At 38.8% G+C, this 24,814-nt stretch overlaps 1 protein-coding gene across 1 annotated transcript in view; it reads right to left on the bottom strand.

Annotated features, from left to right (window-relative positions):
- PMS1 (PMS1 homolog 1, mismatch repair system component) overlaps positions 1-24,814 on the bottom strand; it is a 49,761-nt gene that overhangs the window by 21,393 nt on the left and 3,554 nt on the right. The window contains exons 3-7 of the mRNA XM_082311890.1: positions 20,239-20,421; positions 18,026-18,128; positions 16,213-16,376; positions 5,212-5,328; positions 1,293-1,415 (exon numbers count right to left, since the gene is read on the bottom strand). Coding sequence (XP_082168016.1) covers positions 1,293-1,415; positions 5,212-5,328; positions 16,213-16,376; positions 18,026-18,128; positions 20,239-20,421 — 690 coding nt within the window. The remainder of the gene's footprint in view (positions 1-1,292; positions 1,416-5,211; positions 5,329-16,212; positions 16,377-18,025; positions 18,129-20,238; positions 20,422-24,814) is intronic.

Raw genomic sequence — 24,814 nt, 5'->3', positions numbered from 1 at the left:
AAGAATACGTTAACGAGACAAAAAAAAAAAAATTGAAAGTGTAAAAAATGAAGAGCCACTGCAGATTAAATTTTAGTTTTTTAATTAATTTTTAATTCTTAAATATTGTTGAAATAACATTAAACTTATTTAAATATTTTCAAGTTATTTTAACCTTAATATTCCCACAGTCTGTCCTCAGCTGGCACTGAACTGTAGTAATAAGAAGTCCACCAGCAATTCTTCCCCATACATAGCATGGGGATAAAAGTAAGTGATCTATAGCTTGTTTTCCAAATGTATTCTTACAGATGTATTGTTATCCTCACCTGGCCAAAAAAAAACCCAATTAAAAAACTGGACAAAAAAAAAAGGCAGTGGAAGACTATCACTTGCACTACTACAAGAACAGCGCTAAATGAAGGGCAATGCATTTTTACTTTGTATGATGGTACTCTGAATCCCACCTTGAACGTAGGCCGCCGTGCTCTGGTTAAAAAGCTGTCTCTGTCACGTAATTCAAGCTGAGCTTTGAACTCCTGGAAGAACCAGGCACATCAAATACTGCGTGGAGATGGATTAGCCTTACTTGGCACTTAACGTACCAACACAAGTTCAGGGTTTACATCTACGAAGCTTTGCTTGCCAACTGAAGACTACTTCATTGTCTCCACTTTAAAACCTACATGTATGCTTTGGCATGAATGTGATTTTCTTTTCTAGGGAGGGCAAGGCTGCTCCACGTGAGGTGCTGCAAGGTTCAGTAGTGTGAGAAACCCAAGAGTATCAAATTCTGCCTACACAATGCCTAGCTGTAGCCAATGCTGCTGCACTATCACTTTCATTTTTATCCAATGCATACACAAATTTAAAGGGAAAGTATGCTTATTTGCTTGACAAGCCCACAGCAAGAAGTGGACAAAATCAAAACTTTATTTTCAGAAGAATTCCCTTACAAGAAACTACATAAAGTTCCCTCATGGAAAACTGCACAGGTGTATTTCTGCAGGCTAATACAAAGAAAGAATCAACTAATCTGGTCTCCCTCATAGAGTATCTGAAATTACAATTTTTTAAACAGCTATAAACATAACCTCCAGCTCTGTGGTCATAAGTGACCGCAGCAAATGGAATAGAACTGAGGCACCAGGGGCATCAGACTTGTGGAAGAGGTTTCTTTTGTAAATGCTAGTATCTTCACCTGCAATACTCTAGTTATTTTATGTGGGAAAAAGGTTATAGATTGCATAGGTGTCTCCATCCTCAAAGAAGTCACATTTCTATTCCTTGAATAAAAAGCTAGAGGATGTTACCTTCAGTATTTCCTTCTGATGAACTGGACGATTATTTATAAAAACGAAACTCCTTTCTGAACTTGAGAGGCTTGTCAAAGAACTGTCTGACTCAGCTTTTGGGAGAAATCCAGACAGATTTATCTGCAATGATAAAACAAATACAGCGCAAAAGCCTTTTAAAGAGAACCCCAAAAAGGTTTTTTTAGAGGTGAGATACTAAAATGAAATTGTACAGGAGTCCAAGTCAGTCAAACGCATGCATTGCTTCTTGAAAGTTATGATACAAAAAATTAAAAGCACTTAAAGAAAAAAAAAAAAAAAAAGAAGAAGAGAAGGATGGGTTTGTATCTATTCTCCTTGATCAATTTATTGAGAAATTTCTCATTTGGACTGTCAGTTGCACCAGGTTGCTGTCTGCAGCTGAGGGCTGCGGAGAACAATGCCAGCCAGCTTTAGGCTTGCTGACTGTAGGGTTGCCAACTTAACCCCTGTACAAGCTAAAGGCACGCACTGCTGCCCGACGTGGTCAAGGCAGCAGTGAAATACCCCCACGGGGAAAGCCCGAAACACGAAATCCCTCCCTTTCTACATGCAGGGTACCTTAAATAGCCTGTCATAGGGCATTTATTCAGGGCACCTAAATTTACCTACACCACCTGTATCCAAATCATCTGACTCTCAAGAGTGCTGAGCACCCACGATTCACAGACCGCAGCAGAACCTGTGAGCACACAGCACTGCCAAGGAGCCTCAGAAAAATCACACGATTTGAGTACCTAACATTAACTCCAAGTTTTAAGATTTTTCTGTTGAGATTCTTTAGCTTAGTTTTTTTAGGTCAAAAGGAGGCCGATAACTTGTGCTGCCTGTCCCATCACCTCCCCCTCTCCCCCACCAAGCAACTTTGAAACTGTTGGATCGATTTCAATTCAATCTGATGAAGAAGCAGAAATCCCAAAGATATTACATTTCCACAATTTCTGTGATAACTGACAGCTGTTTGGAAAGGAAAGCCTCAAGATAATGACCTTACTGAGGAAAAGGCAATCGTAACTTTTCAAAAGCCAGGATCCATCAGCATGTAAGAACTGACGTGCCAACCAGCCCACATACTGCCCCACACATCGCCCCACTGCCACTTGCCCAAACTAACAGGTGAAGGAACGCTGGGGCATCGTGAGGATGGAGATTTTGGAGATACGGGAAAGTCTGGAGAATGTTCTGGTAGCAGGGTGGATCACTGAACACAGAAATCAGACCTTGTTAGCTTTGCTTTTGGCAGAACCACTTGTATTTACTAAAATCCAAATTATCATGCATTTGAAACGGAATTTAAAATCCCTGGGATTTGGCCTATCCTTCCCATTCATCTACGTCATGCCAGCTATCGGCTCATGTGCTCCCTTATTCCCTCTTGACCTTGTAATAAGCATTCTGTGCTAAAGCTGGAGTGTTCTGGTCAGCAACGTCGTACATAACCAAACACCACTGGTCAAGTAAAAGAGGTGTCAAATATCTGTTGGATGATTATCAGAAAACAACATGCAGTGCTTCTAGATTTTATTCTGCAACTTTAGCACATCCTCCCTGAATGTTCCTCCTCTACGCTTCAAGCTCCTTTTCTAATTCCCAAATATTTGTACAAGTCTTTTACTTCAAATAATATTTTTATATACAGACAACATTAAAGCAAAACTGAAAGTCTCTAAATAACTCATTTAAGAAGTTGCCAGATTTAGAAATGGCTGACTGCTGTTACTATTTAAAGCCAGGTAGAATATCAGTATGCTCATTAGAAGTTATGCTCATTAAAAGTTAGCAACAATTTCTAAAACTAGTCTTAATTATTAGAATCTTCATAAACGAAAAGTATATGAAGTATAAAGACAAAATTACAGAGACTGGAAAATATTACAGAATTTTTGCTTTTAAATTAGATCACCTGTTTTCAAAATTAATACTTTAATAAAAAACAACTCATATACATATTAAAATATATCTGTGTTAAGTGGACAGTCAAATGTCTTTTTTAAGTAGTTATCTTTTTCCCAGTGGCACGTGTATCTGCTAAACTTAACCTCCACAGAAAAATAAGAGAATAGGAAAATTTCCTGTGTGAAAGTTTTCAACCAAAATAGATCCATCCATTTAGGAGATTGGGGATGTGAAAAGCCTAAATGCTGTTTTGTACATGTAAAAAGCTGTGTCGATTCTGTATTTTCTTAGTTTTCTTTTTATTTTACAAGTAGTTCCTTTGCATGCTTTGGAGTCAGCTTGAAATGTGTTCTTGTTTCATTCAGTGCTCATAATGGAGATGTTTTGAAGAAGGCCAGTCTTTAAAACCCCTGGATTACTTGTTACAGAAGTTTTAACTCTGCAGTTAATAATGTACAGCTTATACAAAATTGTTTATAGCCAGATTAATTTTGTGTTCAGAGTAGACTTTGCAGCAAAGGAGTATGAAGCTACACAGCGAACAAGTAGGAAACGAAAAGAATTAAAGAGCTGCCCTCTGGTCTGTGTACCAAATGAGGCACGGACCTAATGGGAAGGAAAAAAGCAGCCTATCCCTTGTCATTAAATACCTATCCCAATACCTGCACACAAGGGAGAAAGAGTTACACAGGCAACCTTAATTCTGTCATTTCATAGTGTTTGGCTGCTTAATTTAGAAATGTCCATGGTTTCTGAATGTAGATTTGTGTGTGAGCAATATGTGTGGATCACTTATACACCTATAAATGATGCACGTGGTATTTTACACACTATTTAGAGATAGAGAGAGAGATGGAATGTTCCCCTACTTCTATTCAAGGAATATGGATGCCTCATGATATAGCAGAGAGGTAATGTGAGAACCTGAGTGCCTCCTTCAAGCTAGTCCTTTCTAAATACCCCCGTGTCTTCCCTTTGGAGCTCCCTGCACTTGCCCTGTGGGGCACATCCAATGCATTCAGGTAAGAATGACTCTGGATGTTCTGTTCAGACATAAGCAACTACAACTTTGTAAACTACAAGAAGCAACTTTGCTTTTTTCCCCTAATTTCCCTGCATAATACAAGCATTCTGACAAACTCAAGATTTAAGCCTGAAAAATGCTATTAAAAACTTTAATACATACCCATACATATTCACTTTATTAAAGACTGAATAATGCTATTAAACACAACTTGTGTGTGTTTAATAGCCACTCTGACTTTACAGATGGTGATTCATCTCATCTATGTGACTGGTCAAGATTTATTACTACAAGATACAGGAAAATGCAACTTTGAAGGATCAGCAGTAGCAAGACTCCCCTTTATAAGAATGTCTCCAACAAAAATGGAAGCAGAGTATAAAATTTTTTTAAAATATTAGACAAAGGAGAATATCATGGGGAATTCCCTCAATTTCAACATGGGCATAGAAAGCCAAGTGCACTGAATTTTTTGAAAACTAACTAGTATTTCCTTGAAATATATGTTTAATGGAAATTTTGCATAAGTTGCCTTCTAAGTATGCGTTTCTTTTGCCACTCAGGTGCCCCTCACTGAAATCGAGGGGATATTCTTTAGCGTTTAAGGCTAAGAGGCCAAGAGGATGAGAACGATATAAATGCTTAGATACTAATGAGAGCACAACCTGCCTGTGGGCCAGGAATCCCAACTTAGACAGCTCTGAGCAATCAGCAATTCTGCATTTGTCATCACAACTGTTTTTACTGCCATTTGATCAGTGCCACATGAGTCCTGACTAGATGATTCTTGGAGTGGATTTTCAGTCACCAAACCAATTAATTTTACAGAGAGGACAGTAATAGAATCAAATGCATTAATCAGACGTCCATCTGGAGATAATATTCTCTTTTTCAAAGTCTCATTCTTTTTGAATATTGGTTTAGCTCTCTTCATTGACAGGCTTTAAGTGGATTTGGGAGAAGGAAGTTTAAACTCACCTCAGGATCTTCACAGCAGTGTTGAAAAGGTACCATACTGCCCATAACGGCTGTTCCCAGAACTGACATACAGGCCATTTTGTGATCTGACACCCTGGTCTTCTGCCAAATAACTGCCTGAAACAAATGGCACAGAGTCAAATTTTTGACATTATATTTGTTGAACTCAAGTCATGTCTATGAACATGCATATGCAACTGCACACATACTGTATATGTAACATTCTGTACTTTGACCCTCTTACATTCACAACTTTCAGTGTTAACACACACGATATGGTACTTTTGGCCATGTCTTCTCATATTGTATTACTTATTTAGACTCATAGTGATTGGAAAACTAAGCAAAACTTGTATTTATGGATGTTACGTGGCTAATCTGGACTTCTGCACCTGAAATAACTGCTAAAAACAGATCAATAAAAATACTGCTTCTCCTCTTAGATACATAGCAGTAGTAGGCTTTGTGTTTTTACCAAGCATATAAATTGAGGGTTTATGACATGTCTCTGGCACGATGGTCAACACTTGAAGGTGGGCACTGCAATGCTTATGGTACTTACACTCCAGACATAGGCCATTTTGGTAGATCCGGCTATTAGATGTCCATTCATACCTCTTATCTGGATACTGTAGGTCTATGACAAGCCTGCTATTTAGAAGGGAAACCAGTTTCTAAGGAAATATTTATAAGGAAAGCAGTTGTTTGTCTAATGAAAACTTTGTAAAAGTTAGAAGAGTAAAAGGATATCTCCTCTATTAGCTACATATCTTGCAATACTATTGCAAAGACTTAATACATACAGTAAGGCAGTACGAACTGCAACTTGCATCAGAAGTTACCTGTCAAGTCCACTTACATATGCAGAAGTATTAGCTACTTTGGGAGGTGAAATTTTGTCTCTCACTAATGAGACAACAGCCACAAATTTAACTCTGAATCTGCTGATTTTTATTGCTGTGTATCAACAACAAAAAAATTTCGCTTAGTTGGCTTTCTACTTCTAGGCAACTGAGACTGCTAGGTTCACATCCAGTTTATAACTATTTCTGTCACTGTTAGCTGACTGAGTGTATTTCAATGTGCAACATTCAAACATAAAAGGAAAAAAAACCGCAGCAAGTTGCACTGTTACAGTGCTGTTTAAAGCTGATGTTTTAAATAGGTGCTAGGTGTCCAATAAATTCAAGATGAGTTCACAGTATTCTGGTACAGGATGTTATGTGAAAGCATGGTGAGCGAGCAAAGAATACACATGCACCCATCTCAAGAAATGCAATACATAGCCTTAAAATTCCACCTGTCCAGTGGGATATTTGCTGGCCTTGAGGGGTAAATTCCACGGAAGAACACGGTGCTCCTGTAAAATGATATTCCCTTCCCACAGGACAGGTGGAATTGTAAAGCTTTGAGGCTGTTGAAGCTAAAACGACTCCCCAAATCTTTTATTTTCCATTTCCATGTGAACTCTGCAGCATTTATGAAGTGGGGCTTTTTAGTCCTGCCTAACTCACCTCCTAGACAGCAGCCTGACAGCCCTTTGCACATGTTGGATCACAGCTCAGTCATCCTACTGTAAGCACGAACCCCTCAAACATAAAGGACAATTTACGTCAGGGAGGGCAGCGAATACAAAAAGGGAAGAAGGAGAAACAAGCAAGCAGAGCCACGGGCCGAGTGTCCACAGCTCTGGCAGGGAGAGTCCCCACCGTGCTTCAGCAGCAGGCAGTGGCAAAGGACAGCCCGGGGCTGCCCAAAGCATGCTGCCTCTCTCTCAGCCCCTCTCCTCTACACCTGCTGTAAATCTCCTCAAAGACATTTAGGAGTGATGAAAGAATTTGTCCTCTTCTTTAGAGCTCCTCTTATAAAACATATCCTGTGCTGCTTCTATTTTAGAATTGATTACTTAAAATGGAAACACAAAGTGCCAAGCAATTTTTTCTTTACTGGATATATTTTAAATTAAATGCATGTGACCAAACTGCGAAAGACACTTGTTACATGACTAATATAAACATCATGCTGCTTATTTTAGGTTATACTAGTGTGATGCCACAGGTACAGATATAAATCTTAGCTGCTGATTAACGCAAGGTTATTACACTGCTTGACCTGCTGAATGGCTGATACTCAGGACTGTGAAAAGATCACTTCAGTAAGGTTGTTTTAAGAAAGCTGTGGAAAATGAGGACTTATTAAATGCAAACTTGCTAAAAGTAGATACTGTTAATAAGCTCAAGGGGTGTTTTTTAACTAGTCATATATTTATCAGATATTAATACTCAGAACAACAGACAAAATTTTAGGAACTAGTTACCACTGCAGGTTAAATTAAAGCCTACATACTAAAGAGGCCAGGCAACTCCTGAATTTCTATACTATATAAACACAGAATAGATTGCATGTTCATTTTTAGCCCTGACTGCATATTATGAAGCAACAACATAGGAATACCTGGTAATTTAAAGAAAATTATTTTTCTAGATTCTCCAGACATATCAACAGGCATTAAAAAAATCCACAAAGAAACAATGCCTGTTCCATTTCATTTATTTTAGAAAGTGCCTGTTTCCATGAGGTTCCTATGATACCCTATTTTTTTAACCTTGCTTATACCCTTTAGTTTAGCTAAAAATACACACCCACACACACCCCCCATATTTTTTTTCTAGGTCATATAAAGCGGGTGTTCAGGATGAGCCAAGGAAGAATCTGACTCTAGTCAGTATGATGACACTGCAGAAACAGCCTACTCAAAGATATATTATTACATATAGTCCATCTTAGGTTTTGCTAGAGCTAGCCAAATATATCCCACCTCCCTCCTTGTTTCATTGAAGGGGATTACATGATCTAGATGTCACAAAATGTCATAACGTACATAAAATCTATTGCACATATACAGAAGATAAGAGTGTGTGTGTGTGTGTGTGTCTGTGTGTATTTCTCCACCCCCATCCAGCCCTAAGATATATGCATAGGCATACGCATAGGCATACTTTTGTGGAGGATGACAATGTACATGCACGCATGGAGCAGGCATCTCTGTTATTTCAGGATGTATACACATAGCCCAGAAGGATTCCTTGAAAAATGTGTAAAGAGTGGAGAAAGAGTATGCAACCTTTTCCCGCTGGGGTCCCTGGTATATGGCACTAAGGAGAATAAGAGCTGCTCATTATTTGTCTCCTCAAAGACACCAAGGAATGACAGAGAAAAAATGCAGCCACTCCTCATCCCTAACTATCCTTCGTATTTTAGAACTCCTACCAGCAGCCACAGTGATTTGCAATCACAGACAAAAGAAAAATGTTAATGAGACCTGGGGACTTGATGCTGTTGCTGACCATGGCTATTTCAGTGCAACTATGATTCTATGAGTGAAACAGATTCATCCCATTTACCATATTACTACATAATGGCAGTAACTTAACCAAGTGGACTTTTACTACACAGATACCATCTATTTTCTTTATTTATTTAGTGACAATCATTGTGTTATTTATTCTGTAATAAAGTTGGAGGGTGTAAAAGTCTAGTAGAGCAAGCACTGTATATAACATGAGTTAGGTCTGTAAAAGAGAACTGTATTTCACAGTCTCTCTAATTTTGTTTTACGTGCTTCAAAAATCCTGTCACCCTGGTATCTGAGATCTCACTGCAGATGGTGAACTCTTTGGGCCAGTATGTTCCTTAGCTTTCCTGACTTAAAACGTATTATTATTTATTAGGCTCCAACAAAACTGAGAACATCGCTGCCTACCCGTTGAAAAGGGCATACAAACAGGAACAAAGCCAGAGAGTAATACCAAAAGTTTGAATTCAGCCAAAAGGAAACAAAAAGACATCACCTTGTACAATGTGTATTACCTCTTTTGCTTATGATGCACAGACACCTAGATGCGAGGGCTGGCACGTTCTCTACAGTGGAAGAAAACCTATCAGCTAAGATCAAGAAGACACCAAGATAAAGTCTCAACCACATTCTTTAAAATCCCAGCCTTGAAAAGCATTGACATTGTTTATCAGCTCCATGAGATAACTGGCATCCTGTTTCAACACCAATGGTAAGTTACCTTACTAGAAGAGAGCTCTTGCATAATCTTCCCTCGAAAACAGAAATCACAGCGGTTTTTCAGTTTAGCATAAAGAAAAATAATGCAACTCTCTCCATAATCATAACTATTTTCCCGTATATTTTATACTTGTCCCTGAGTTGTCCCATCCACTTCACAAGCGATGGTGGGACAACTACCAGCAGTAGTAGGCAATAGAGAAACTCAAGGCTCCATTTTTCCCCTCATCAGATGCAGATGACATACCTATCTATCTCATGGGCATCAGCCATTACAGTTATCAAGGGCATTTGCTGAAAGACAGTAATGTTCCACAGCACTGTTCATCCTACAAATTCTGAAGTATTTCCTGCTCAGATTTCACTTTTGTGATCTGAGAGCACCCTCTCAAAGAAGAGGCTTTCTTGAGCATCACGCAGTGGAGAAACGCTTGGATTTGGGAGCTGGAAGGTAACTTAGGAGAGTAGTTAAGAGATAGCACAAGGAGCCAAGGACCTTCATCTGGTAACACATCTTCAGAGCCTTTCAAGAAGTACAAGGACTATAAAGAGAGTTTTAAGGTTTTTGGCTGCTTTAATCATACATATTCAACTGTGGGTGTTTAGAGAAATTCCACTTCCATAGCAGAAGGAAAAAAAACAAATAAAACCTCCCAAACAATTAAACCACTATCAAAAAACCACACAGTTTCTAATTCTAAACTGTCATTCAGAGGATGTACATCATTACAGTGAATTCCACTTAAAAAAAGGAGATCTAAAAGCCTTTTGTAAAATAGCGCTTACCAAAAGTAACAGAGAACATACTTAACTGACAAAGCGCATTGGTAAGGAAGAGGGGAAAACTCCCAGGAGGCTTTGGAAACATACTTTTTCTGCTAACCTTTTTTAAGTGTACAAAGTAAGTGTGAAAGCCTTGCAAGAGCTAAAGGCACATCTCAGTATCTGCACCACACACTGCATATGTGAAACAGTAATTGTTTTGAGATTTCAGACATATACTGTGCTGTCGTTTGAAAAAAGTGATGGATGAGAAACTGGAAACCTCAAGGAATTAGTAATAGGATATAAAGCATTTCACCTCTAGGTCACCAGTTCAAATTCAACCAGGTTGGTAGTGACCAAAAGTAGTTACCATCTGGCAGCTGTTCTCTGGCTGATGTAAATTGAGTTGAGGGTCTCAGCGCATTTCCTAGTGGACAGGTGTCCTCATCACAAAAAAACACCATAATTAACTCTCTGTTTGGCTTTCTCAGCAAGGCCACTGTACAACGAATGGAAGTAAAGACTGAGCTATATCCCAGGTCAGCACGAAAGCATGTTGGCTGCAGAGCACTGCAGATTCTTAATCATAATTCCTCTTTATGTTTTAAGACACACAGATTAGGGAGGGACTTAATTTATCATCATTACATTAAATGGAGTAGTCTTTCCAACTCAAGAAGGAGCTTACATGCTGCTCTTTCTGCTCAATGCAGATTTCTTTTCAACGTGCAGCTACGGCAGAGTTTGGAAATAAAATGAATGAACGCAAAGTAAGAGCCCATTATTAAAAAAGGTAAATTTACCCTCATGTGCTGTATTCGGTTTGCGTGGCAAGGTTTTGGTAGCAGGGGGGCTATAGGGGTGGCTTCTGTCAGAAGCTGCTAGGAGCTTCCCCGATGTCCAATAGAGCCAATGCCAGCTGGCTCCAAGATGGACCCACCGCTGGCCAAGGCCGAGCCCATCAGTGATAGTAGTAACACCTCTGGGATAACCTATTTAAGAAGGAGGGGGGGACACAACAAAACAAAACTGAGCAATTGCAGCCAGAGAGAGGAGTGAGAACATGTGAGAGGAACAACTCTGCAGACACCAAGGTCCGTGAAGAAGGAGGGGGAAGAGGTGCTCCAGGCACTGGAACACAGATTCCGTGGTGAAGACCATGGTGAGGCAGGCTGTCCCCCTGCAGCCCACGGAAGTTAGTGGTGGAGCAGATATCCACCTGCAGCCTGTGGAGAACCCCACGCTGGATGCCCAAAGGAGGCTGTGACCCTGTAGGAAGCCCGCACTGGAGCAAGTTTGCTGACAGGACTTGTGACCCCGTGGAAGGGACCCACGCTGGAGCAGTTCGTGAAGAACTACAGCCTGTGGGAAGAACTCACGATAGAGAAGTTCATGGAGGACTGTCTCCTGTGGGAGGGACCCCACGCTGGAGCAGGAGAAGAGTGTGAGGAGTCCTCCCCCTGAGGAAGAAGGAGCGGCAGAGACAACATGTGATGAACTGACTGCAACGCCCATTCCCCGTCCCCCTGCACCGCTTGGGGGGAGGAGGTACAGAAAATCAGGAGTGAAGTTGAGCCCAGGAAGAAGGGAGGGGTGGGGAGAAGGTGTCTTAAGATTTAATTTTTTTTTCTCATTATCCTACTCTGATTTGATTGGTAATAAATTAAACTAATTTCCCCAAGTCGAGTTTGTTTTGTCCATGACAGTAATTGGTGAGTGATCTCTCCCTGTCCTTATCTTGACCCAGGAGCCTTTTGTTATATTTTCTCTCCCCTGTTCAGTTGAGGAGGGGAGTGATAGAGCAGCTTTGGTGGACACTTACTCTGTCTTAAAAAACACACACTTATTACAGAGGACTCAGACACAGAAAACAAACTGGTTTTGTACTATTGGATACAGACTGTAGCTTGAGATTATCCAATTTTGGAAATACAGTGAGACTTACTGTAAAGAAAAAAAATTAAGATGACATCCTTCAGGTCAACACCAACCACAACCACAAAGGGGGTTTGAGGAAGAATACCATCCACAGTTATAATAATAGCTTTAAAATGGACCTCTTGCATCCAGAAGTTCTGACCCATGTCTCTCTCAAGAAACAAACAGGACACTGTTCTAGGCAGAACTGTGTGTGACCAAGGCTTCAAAGTATCATGCATGAAGAACACTAGACAAAAAATATTCTGTTATGCAGATTTTTCCTCAACAGGAACTGGAAAATTTATTGAGTCCACTTATGGCCCACCTGCACTTCGCACAAGACATGGGACAAGTTGGGTATGGTACGACCTGCTGATAGGCACCATCTAAACCACCTGTTGCTGTAATTTGTTCAGCCCTATTACATCTGAAATTGTTAAAACAGCTATAGTTATCATGTGTCCTCTCTCATTTTGGTGTTCGTGAAATAAAGGCAACTAGAACAGCATTAAAGTATTCCATATCATCATCCTTTCAACACACAAAGGCATTTCTTCAACATCAGTGACTTGTAAGACTGAGTCAAGGGCTACTGCTGTTAAACAGTGAGGTGTGAAAACTGTTGTTCCAGGGAAAAGCCCTGCTCCACCTCAGGTAAAATACAGCCAGAGCTCATACGTGGCTGCAACATGGCATTTTGGGCTGTGGGCTGAAGAGTTTGACGTGGTTTAAGCAGTAGCTGACTTTGGAATGTTCTTAGCACGCCTTCAGATAATGTTAACTTTAAACTTGCTGAATACTCATGTAAATTATTTCCATTTGGCTGTCTCATTATTCAATATGCTTTCAAGGAACATGGTGATGAAAGAAGAAAAATACCTCTTTCTAACATAACCATACTGGCAAGAGGATCAACATTATCAGTATTCAAAGAATGTCTTGGCAGGATAAACCTTCATAAAAAGAAGGAGCACTAGCTAATCCAAGTCGTCAAAATAGCAATAGTACTTCAAGGGCTGGTCTGCAAAGTGATTCGTTATTTATTGCTAATGCAAACAAAACATTGAGCAGAAAGAGCAATTGAGTATTTCCTATCTCAGAAATCCACTGACGGAGAGCACACAATAAATGAACCCTAGGATGACTGATAAAAGAATATCTGTTTTCTTACTTACTAGAAAACAACGCAAAGGCAGGAAGAGCATCGTGGTTCTTCACAGAAATCAGACACTTAATGGTAATATTTTCTGAACTAACACAGATATGAAATGTGGAACAATAACAAGAAAAATTTCTGAAAATTTCATTCAGAAGCACAAGTCATACACCTTTAAAAAAGAACATGGTGGAAATAAAACATGCAGTGTATTGTGCATCCTAAATATATATATACATTCAACAGCTCAACAAGAGGCCTGACTTGTCAAATAAGTTTCTGCTAGAATCAATTAGGCAACCATTTTCAGATGCCTAACCTCACACACTTCTATGAAAGTTTCAGCCTCATTACGTTCTTCCTCAGTAAAGCTAGGGCTATGCTTTCTTCCATTTTCCTTCCATTTCTTATAAAATACATGACTTTAAAGGCTGTTTGGATTTTTTTTTTTTTTTTACATGTACTGGTTTTGTCATTTATTTTCAAGATTTCTTTGAAATACACTTTCACTTACAGTTTTTTCACTTACTACCCTTTCTACTCTTTCAACCCACCTTTCCTCGTCTCCTTCTGTAATGCCTCATCTCTGCTACCTTCTTGCTCTTTTAAGCCTCGGAACCCGATCTTTCTCCTGACATGTATCTTCTTCCATTGCAACAGAAAGTATTGGCTCAGCCTCAAGAATTTGGGATTCTAGGAACTCCTCTGAATAATTGCACATACAATTTTTTTAAACTAATATATCATCTATGAGGTATACAAAAAGTAAAGCCATTCTAAGAAGCTCATTCTTTCTCTTAGGACATTTCAAACAGAAATACAACAGCCACCACAAAGAACCAAAAAAAAAAAAAAAACCCAAACCAAAAAACCCCACCACAGACAACCCTATTCAGTAGAGTATTATTCTAGCACAGATATACTGTAGTATCATTATAGGAAAAACACCTTCTGATCTGAATTAATAATTTTAATGACAATAATACTTAGCATCTGAAGGAAAAAGAACTAATGAATATTCATGTTATGTGATATTATGGTAAAATGGATGCATGCAGACCTGCTGAAAGTATTACGCATTGGAATTTCAGAATTTCAAATTTCTTAAAAGGTGTGATGCAATAGGTAAATTTTTATTTTGCAAGGAACGACAACAGCAGTAGAAACACAGGAACCTGCGTTCAAAGTTCTTAACATTTTCAGACTATTTTAAAGCATTTACACATGCACAGAGACAGACTACACTTTCTGTACGATTTCTTAAGCCTTTAATTTTCCCTGCTCAGCAATAGCTACTGAGCGACCTCTTGTGTTGACACGTCTGAGCAGTTTCTTACTTGTTTTCTTTTTTTCTAAATAAGTTAAATGAACATAAGGCCAGCAGTGCAAAATGAAGGGCCCAAAAAATCAGCACCATCTCTGCCATTACAATGAATAATACTGCCTGCAGATAGCATTTGTACTGATTTATTTTACCTACTCAAATTGTGTATTGAAGAATTTACCTCTGAAGCTAATAGGACAGGTAGTCAAAAACAACGTGCAATGGCTACTATCTCCACATCATTTTTGCAGTAAGTATTGTGAAAAAGACATGTGATCAACTTCTTGCACATTACTGCCATTGTATTAAAATAAGCACAAAAAAAAAAAAAGAAAATCAAGATATGTAATAGTCTAATCAAAGGGGATGATATCAAAATACCATAAAAAAATTATTTGCAACTTGTCAGAGGGAAAAAACAAACCACCAATAAAAGACAAAATTAGTTTTATTAACCAACATTTAAGACCAATACTGTGAACCACTGCTAGATATGTCAAGGAGCTTAACACAATCTAAGAAGTACACACCCCTGAGATCTCTGGTTTCAAACTTTCTGTAGTCCCAATGAAATACGACTGAAAGTAGCCACGCTTTCTCAGCTTTGGAATACTAATTCTGTAGCCACAAGCCTGGCTTTTGTTTTTCACAGTATCTACACTTTGATATTTAGGAATACATACATAAATATAATCAGAGCATGTTATACAACTCCAGAAAAGGATGGGCAATCTGTTGTCATTTCGAGAAAGCACAGTGTCATTCATCATTTCCACTGAAAAGGAACTGAATTGTGGATGTTTGGTTGATCGAGTAACTGATCAAAATTGCTCAGTGAACAGGCCAAATAGCAAGATCAACAAACAAAATTATTTTAGAACAGAAAAAGAATTGCTATGGGGTCTGGCCACGAGATGTCACCCTCTACTTTGTGGCAACTTGGAAATTCTTTAGTGTAGCTTTTTCCTCAGAGGTGCCAAAAACAGGAGTACAGCCAATAAAATTAGCTATGTTAAATTGGGGTCAGGTAAAGGGGAACTGCTCAATGCGTCATTTCTGTAGCTGTGTTGTAAAATTACTGTTCAGTATGCTATGAAGTCAAAGTAGCCTCCAAACAGCCTCTGAATCCATTCCCCCAAGCCTAAACAAAGAACAACTACCCCAACTGAAGCCTGCTGTTAATACGTTACTCTTACTTACACCAATGTAGCAAATAGTTTTGAATTTTTTACCCTTTTTAAATAAAGCCATCATCATGTATTAAGCTCTTATGACTCAGCAAACAGCAAGCTACCTGTATGTGCTATAATGTCTATCCAGATAGACAACCTAACGAAATAAGTTTTGAGAGTTTTTTCAGTTGGCTTAGGTTAACACTTGATCAGGCCCTGTGGCCTAGTAAGGTCTCACTGCTTTGTTCTGCAGAACACCACCAGCATCTTTACTAACCACTAGCATGTAAAATCATTCTTATACTACTAGCATGTAAAATAATTTTTGTAGTTCATGTATCTAACCAGACACTTGTTGGAGCAGATCAAAAGATAGATCTGAGCCTGAGTTTTAGAAGTTTAGGATCAAAATCTGTCACCGTCATAAATACACATCTATGAAGGGAAGAAATAAGGGGAAGTTCAAAACAAACCTATGATGAAAGAAAATTCCTAGGAATGAAAGACTTCATGTAAGTATTAGATGAACTGCATAAATTCATCAGAAACTGATCCTTAAGATAGCTGATAGAGAAAAACCCATTATTACCTTATTATGTGTTAAGGTTATCCTCAGGTCTGGCTTTATGATACCATATGCTGTCAGCAGATCTTGGACTTTTTTCAGTTCTTCCTTACATTTTCTATTTGTTGAGTAAAACTGCTTCCTTACAGGAAGATTCTTAAACAACTTTAGGACTGTTACTGTAGTACCTGCAAGCAGGTGACAAAAACCAAGTAGAAATTACACTGAAAGCATGCCACTGACAGGGTATTGAGGAAACTTTTTTACTTGAAGAGACCTGTCTGTATGCTGCTGCATACAAAATAAACCCTAGTAACACTAAATTAGATTATATTAGCATGAGAAGAAATATACCAAATTAGCAGTCATCCTCCCCCAAAAAGTACCTATAGACCTCAAGAGCTGTGATTCCCCTCCTTTATTTAGAGTTAGGGTTGCAGCATAAAGCTTTCTTTCGTACACACCGACAATAGCGAGAATCAGCACTAAATAAAGCTGAAGACTCTTTCAGTGCATATTAAGTTAACTTTCATTAGTAAAATGATTAACAGACTAGTAATCTAATCAGACACATCTGGAGGCAAAGGAACACTGAGCTCAATTAAGGCCCTTCACAAGCATTTGCTTTAGGGTAGTACATGAAGAGCCTGATACCTCTGTTCAAGGCAAAGTACCCAGTAAGAGGAGGAATATTCATCTACCAACACAATCACATGAATTTGTAGCCTGTAAGGATATTGCAAAGTATTAAATATATGTCGCTGAATTCAGTCAATCATTCAACAGTTTTGACAGAAGACAAGGCAACACAACCCACAGGCTTTCCAGACGTGGAAAATACTACAGCCTAAATCTTAAAAGGAGTACCTGGTTGAAATTAGCTAAAATTAGAGTTTTCAGCTTCAGCTCTTTCTTCAGGATTTGCCCATCGACTAGCCCTTGGCAGCTTCTTCTGGCTTAATGGCTCCCTGCGGCCAGTTAGCACTGAGGGGGAAGGGAGCCGGGTCGGCAGTCAGCTCCCTGTTGGGTGTATGAGCGCTGCAGCCAGCTGGGGGGCAGCTTGTGGGCACAATATTGACAAGCAGCCGCTGCTGCTCAGCTAGGAAAAGCTAAGCTTTATGGAAGAGCTGCAACTGCTTCCTCAGGAGCACATCCTTGTCACAAGAAAGGAGCAAACCTCCTCTCTTCTGGGAATACACACCAGCTGCAGTGTGAATGTGGGGACGCAGTGTGGTCTTTTAACGGTCCTTGCTGAGCAACAATTAGCTGAGCAGAGCAAAAAGCAGAACAGATGCTATGCCAAACCTACACCACGGCTGAACCACCACGGCCCCCTCTGAGGTGAGAGCAACCTTTTATCTTCCACACAAACACACAGAAGGATTTCTAGTGACATACCCTTCCTGCAGGTTAGAAAGAACTGAGACTTTGCCTGGTCCTACAGCAGGGCAACTCTTCCTCCTCTATCCAAGGATTTTGCTACATACAGAAACATTATTTTGGTCCTGAACAAATCTTTCATACGCTTATATAGTGTCTGCCTGGACCTGGGGCATTGAATTTTTATAGCTTTTATTTTCACTGTCAGCTTGAAGAATTGAGTCAGAGAAGGAGAAACTAGTTTATAATTACTATCTAAAGCAACTTCCAAGACATATTATTTCTTAGGATAACAACACACTCTCAGTTGACAGACATAAGGCAAGAAATGTTTACAGCTGCAAAGATTTCATACTCAGCCTTCAAGTACAGAACAAGTATTTCAACACCAAATAGAGCCCTAGAGAAACATAAAATACTTCTGTCACAGTGCAACACCAGAACAATGATATCCTACCTTGCCCAAGATGGGAAGGCTTCTTAGAAGTTACATGCCCATTGCTATCCAAAGCATACTGAGTGCTGAAATCATCAGCTTCTGTCTTTGTTGTGATCAAAACCTGAAAAGAGTAATTTAAAAAAAAAAAAAAAAAAATCACATTTATCAAGGATTTACAAAGTTCAGAATGAGCTTAGATAAGCTTTGCTACCACTCTTGTGTTATTTTAGTCACCACAATTACATTTAATTAGTTTATAAAATTTTTCTGCTACAGGTGTTTCTTATAGTCACAGAAACATTCTGCATTATTATTCATTTTTCCATCCATTTAACTAAAAGCCATGCATTTCTATCACACTAATACACAAAGCATAGCAATCCCTACTACCTACAACACACACTCCTGTATCTTCTATTCTAAACACAGGTTAAATAAACAACTAAATCAATTGATAATTTTGCATTTTCATCCATAGGCATACCACGACAACTTCTTGAATTCATGTGAGATTCTACAAACATAACGACTACTATCAAACAAACCATATATTATTTTTCCACACCCAAATACATCTAGCAAGCAGTAGTTGCACGTTTTGTAAGATATTAAGGTGATACGCAGATTGGCTTTAGGAAGACCAGTCATACACGAGAAGTTCAATAAAACTACAATTCCCTGAGTTCAGGTATCAATATTTTGAACAATAAAGCCACTGTACTTTAACCACCTGAAAGACAAAGGTTATCACTCAGAGAGCTTCAGGATATTTTGGTTTATTTTAGTGTCTCATATGAATCATTCAGAGTTCAGCCATGCCTCTGGAGAGAAGAAACAGTAATTGATTATTGGAAATGACAATATTACAGACCTACTTAAGGGCCAACAGTAAAGTACCTCTTAACTGAAACTTTAGGGGGCAGTTTGGGTAGCCAGAATGCAATTAATGCCAGGAGTATTTAATTAACATAATTACTGATCCAAGGATTAAAGTAATAGCTATTAAAGTACTTAATACACTCAGACCACCTCCCATCTCTTATGAAACATACCATAGAGCTGATTAAATGCTCAGAACAGATGGCATCCTGCTCTGACAACTCATTAGAAGTTACCAATGATTGAGGTCTCTCATCATCTGTCAAAACATCAACACTTTTGAAAGCATCTTTGGAAATCTCCATCCAAACACACAACCCACTCCTGCTTAGTGCAAGGTGAACGTAGCCCAAGGTAGCAAGGAGTCAAGCTCTAACATCTCTCCTGACCTCAACAGTTGACAGTTCCACTCAGACACAAATAGCAGTATCTTCTAGCAGGATTTAATCCTTGGCAGACTTATAAAGAAGAATCCAAAACTTGACCTTGGCACAGCATGAATACAAAAAGGCAGAGCACAATGGAAGAGGTAGATGCTGTGCTCTTAATAGCCTGAACACTTTTCGGATGGTTTTGAACCAACTAACTTACTTTCAGTCAACCAGTTAAATCCTAAATATTAGTACATCGTCAGCCCTCTTAACACAAACATATGGATCAGACTCAGACAGGCCAGGGAGCAGGTTCCCCTGTTTACTCACACGGACAACAAAGTTTGTGCAACTGCATTCATATGCATGTCAAGGAGCAATATGGAGCCCAGCAAGATTCCATGACTGCTGATCACCTAGATAACATCAAGGCAGAAAAGCTCACCGGAACAGTAGCTATGTGGGCCATCAGTTACTTGAAGTGATTTCTCCTGGCCACCATCTGCTGTTCCTCATTTTGATTCACCTAGAAGTAGCAAACTTGGCCATACTCTTAGACATTATATTTGCTGATAACACTAAAGAGGATAAGCCAGTGTTCTAAGGAATCATGCATCTGTACATGTAGGTGTAAGGAATCATGTATCTATAGCCTGATACAAAAGAAAAGGAAACAGTAAGCAATCTGTCTCTGACCTATTCTGATTGAGGAAAATAAATAGAGCACTGTTGTAACCAGTATGACAGAAAGGCAGGACCAACACTAACAAGAAATCCATACTGCTTCCTGACCATACAACATGACTTCTGGGGAGGAGGGGAAAGGCAGCATACACAACCCAAACTGTTCGGAAAACCTATCCCTGGAAGGCTGCTGGAACAATTTAAAGTCTTTGCAGTGCTATTTTAATAAAACTTTCACAAACACACACAAAGAAACCACAACACAAACAACTAGACACATTTACAGCAACTTCTCACCTCTGATATGCAGCAAATTGATCCCAAAGCCTCCCCACGGAAACCGTACGTTGTCAACCTTTCAAGGTCCTCAGAAGAGCTTATTTTTGAGGTATAGTGTTTAATTGCCATAACTGGAACATCAGCAACCTTGATTCCATTGCCATTGTCTCTTACTTCTATTTTGTTAAACCCATAATTCTCCTAAAAAAAGAACAAAACATAACGGAGCACTAAAACAACCAAATGAATTAAGATGAAAGTTTGAAGCAGCTAAGGTTACAGCTTCTAGCCATCCAGCTAGAAGTGGAAGCTTTGCTCATTTGGAGAAACTGAGCAACCATTAAATGTCTCTGCTTAAAAAAACAAAACAAAACAAAAAACCCACCTCAAAACATACAACCAAAAAACCAACACGTTAGGGTAGTAGTGATGGTTTCTCTAATTAAATAACATAATTCATACCTTGTGGTTTGGAAACTGCACAGTAATATAAATACAGTAAAATTAAAACAGGAATTAAGTAAATTTTTTTTAAACTAGGATGAAATTTGCAAAAACCTAAGCTCAGAAAGAGATCTGTAGCTGGAAAGCGAAAGACTTTTTCACCTCTTTTCACCTCTCTTTCCTATTTGCTATCATTTTTTTTTAAATCACCAGAAATGCAGCCCTGCATCCATTAAAGTCAGCGGGCCCTCACTTCGAACCGTTTTCAATTTCGGTCTTGATTCAGGTGATTTCACTACTTCAGTAGTTTTCCTGTCTCTATATTGTGTCTCGGTATACAGAAGCTGAAATTCTAATGGGGGCAAGGCATGAATTGGGAAAGAAATAAGAAAGCTTTTAAAGAGGTACGATACTTTATAGAAAGAAGGAAAGGTTCCTAGAGGCTCTTTTAAAAACAGCTTTCAAGGAAGCAAAGTTCAATCTTTGTGATTTACCTTTACATATATGCAATACCTATTTTACTGAATTCTGATTTAAATATGTCATTTCAATAAGCACTAGCATAAACAGTGTAAAACTCTGAAAACCCAGGTAATTAGGAAAGCTAAATGAAAGACGAAATTCAGGTCCTATAACATCTCAAAGAGGTGCAGCAAACAAATGCTTCCTTCCAGCTACATTGTAATCTGCACATGTAAATCGCATCCAAAAGAATCACAAGCCAGGAGGAGAAAGTAATTAGAGCTGCAGGATCACTAACTAAACAACTTCTACAGAATCACGCCTGGCTCTTTGAAAAGATTATGATGTAACATACAGAAAAATGCGCTGTAGTGTGTAACACATCTAGGCGACCTTAAAACTGTTTTTGCTTGGAAAGAGTATCTTGAATGAGTGGCTACCACCACCGATGCCCTACAGACCATGTGATGGTTGCTCACAGAAGGCTGACTGATTAAACGGAACTAACTTTGTTGTCCCATCTGGGCATATACTGAAAACAGTTATGAAAAAATATAATGTACTCCCAGGGTTATTTCTTGACGTAAAAAAAATAATGCAATTAAAACCAAAAGGAAGGCATCTAAAGATATTAGCTGTATTCACACATAATCTGCATTAGGAAACATCAAAAGCCTCTGAGGCAGGCACAGAACTATATATATTTAATTAACTGATACACAGTAAAAATGTAGGTACATTTCACTTTCCCTATTAATGAATGGTGCCAAAGCTATCCTCAGGTGGAAAAACAATGCTTTTGCTAATGTTTGAGTCAACCTGCTACTGGGAAACAAAACAGAACCTAAGCAATACACCTCAACTGAACATAAAAACACGTAAGGAGATATAAACAGGAAACCTTCTACCCTGCTACTGTATGCACTAATAAAGGGTTTGAGCATTTTACAATGAACCCCTATTTTCCATTCCAATTTTTACTTCCAGACCACTTAACTGCTCAGGAAAAGTGAGATTTATCTTCTTCAACTTGAACCAAAATGTTACATGAATGATTCTCTATTTATTTTCTAATATTATTCATTTTTACTTGCACAGATTTTACTTAAAATATTAAGTGCTTAAACTTTGTATTCTGTAACACCTTCCACCATGCTACATGACCTAAATACTGAGGTCGTGATCCCTTGAGATGTCTAAGTTGCTCTACCAGATCGCTGATGCCAAACCATATGGTTCAACTCCCTCCTTTTTTACTCATGACTGCACGGTCCCATCTTTGTTTCAGCTACAGCTCTGTTACTCGTGAGAACTCTAAGGTCAATTCAGCTTATTAAACTGGCACAAATAATCCACTTTTCTTGCTGGGTTACTTTTCTTTTGCATTAGCAAGATGAATGGATCATGAGGGGCAGAAATGTTTAGCAATGCTGTGCAGATGGATGTAGGAGTTTGCTTTTCAGGCAATGAGATGGATCAGGAGTACAGTGGAACCTCACCCCGAGCTAAACTTCTTCTGAGAATGTTCTAAGGATTAAAGCTGCCGCTTCATGCATTGGGAAAAAAAAAAAAGGTGCAGAAACAAGTGTCTGCCTTTTACAATAGCCGTTTTGGATAATAGTAGTAAACCTGTAGCTAAGATTCATCCTTCCCGAATCCCAGCTTTGCTCCAACTACTAACACAGGCTGTTCCTCATCTTCTCTGTTAATTAAAATATGCAGGTCTCAGTCAGACTGTGCAGATTATTCTCATAAATTCCTGTTGTTAGAGGTCAGTCAGGGAAACTGACAGACTGATGCCCATGGAGTCTCTTTATCCATATATAAGCAATTACATTGCTGCATCAATGGTTTCTAGTGTACTTTAACCTGAAGCGAGGACATCATGTCAAGAATAAAACTGTCATTCTACATATGCTTAATGGACAGCCATGCTAGAGGCAGCTGACTCCGCTGCTAACAACAAGGCAAGCTCCACCATATTCATATTTCTAAAAGCAACAAAGCTGAGGTTCAAATTAATAAATAAATACCACTCAACACCTTATAGAAAGGCCACAGTTCAGTTTCTAATCAAATGACTGGCTTTTAATTGTAATTAAACTAATATCATGTTATCTAAAACTACAAGATAAGCTGATGTTTTTCTCAGTGTTGTGTAAAAGCTAGCTGATACACAGTGCAAAGATGCTCAATAACATCACCCCTTGGAGTCCGGTCAATCAAGAAGTTAACAAGAATAAAACACTAGCCAAAGCTTCCCACTACAACTGACCACTGCCATGGTTTCTACCTGAGAACCACTTCACCTGCAGGTTAACTCCTGCCTGTCTGTCTCCAAAAACATAATTCCTGTCTTTGTTCAGGCAAACTAGGTAACAAGCCTGAATCAATTAGCTAGCTTTCCTAATCCATGTGGAAAAGGTTAAAACAATGAAAATGCTACAAGTTTCAGGAAAAAAACATCAAGCTGTAAAATAAAATTTCAAAGTTTCTGTTTTCTATTATTCTTTTGAACTAATCCAGAGTTAATGTGGTCATTGAGCTGTATTATGTGGTCGACTTTATTTAAATTTCACACAATAAAAACAGTATTTTCATATAAAAACATTCTTATAGCAAAAAAATCCCAGAAAAAAAAATCCAGTTTTACAGTATTACTGTGTACAGTTGTGTAAAGTGCAGGTTTTCTCTTCTCCCCTAGTACCCACAGAACAATCAGCAAATCTCGTTTACTCACTGACAACCTGTGTAAAGCCAGGTTTGTTTGTTTGTTTTAGAAATACAGTGATTTGGATTCGGCTGAACTCACAAAGAATGTAACAGTAGTGCAGATGATTCATGCACTGGAAATGGTTGAAAAGGCACTTTTTAATTGATGTGGGACCTCTCACTATGGAAACAGCTGGTTATTGTACTGTGAAACCCACACTGATTAGAGGACTTTCTCCTCTGGCTATCTCCATGGCTCTGTATCATCACTCCAGTAAAAGAGATAGGGTTTGTTCTAACAGTTTTTGAAGGCTCCAAACCCTTCTGTTGACTTCTTGCAGTTATTGATCTGATCTCATATTGCTCACAGGATCTGATTCTGATACCCTTGCCCCCAGAATTGTGCACACACTACTCACTTTGGAGTTACTCATGAAGCAAGATACCATGCAGTCTAAATATTGAGAAGATAGAGGTCATCACAGACCATAGTGAAGACAGAGTATCTCCAGCTCACTTAAGGCAAATAACAAATAACCATGTTCCTTGGCATCTGCAGGAAACCCTACTCAGATGGAAAACACTTGAGACTCATTCAGAAAAGAGAGCAGTGACATGGACCAAGAAACAAGCAGAAACTGAATTGCCCTCCTAATTAAGAGCATTTGCCTAACACTTAATTCAAGTATAGCTTTTACATTCACTGTTATTTGCAGGAAAGGAAACTGGATGCAATTCTGGATACATCAATTTATACAGACTGTAACAACATACTTTCTTACTAAGTAGGAGACACTGCTACTATGCAGCTGTTGACAAAATACTGCAAAACCAGAAATACTCATGGCAGCAAGAGAAGCTGATCAGTTAGGCATTTTACCTCATTTGGAAAAAAAAAGCACGAGTTCTTTATTATAAGCAATATTTTCTTTTTTTCAGAAACTATCCTTGAGTGATATGCCAATCTTTTTTTAAC

The sequence above is a fragment of the Platalea leucorodia genome, assembly GCF_965183815.1.
Source record: "Platalea leucorodia genome assembly, chromosome: 5".
In the NCBI taxonomy this organism is placed as follows: domain Eukaryota; kingdom Metazoa; phylum Chordata; class Aves; order Pelecaniformes; family Threskiornithidae; genus Platalea; species Platalea leucorodia.
Note: the sequence above shows the minus strand (reverse complement) of the source record. Positions and strands in the feature narration are given on the sequence as shown.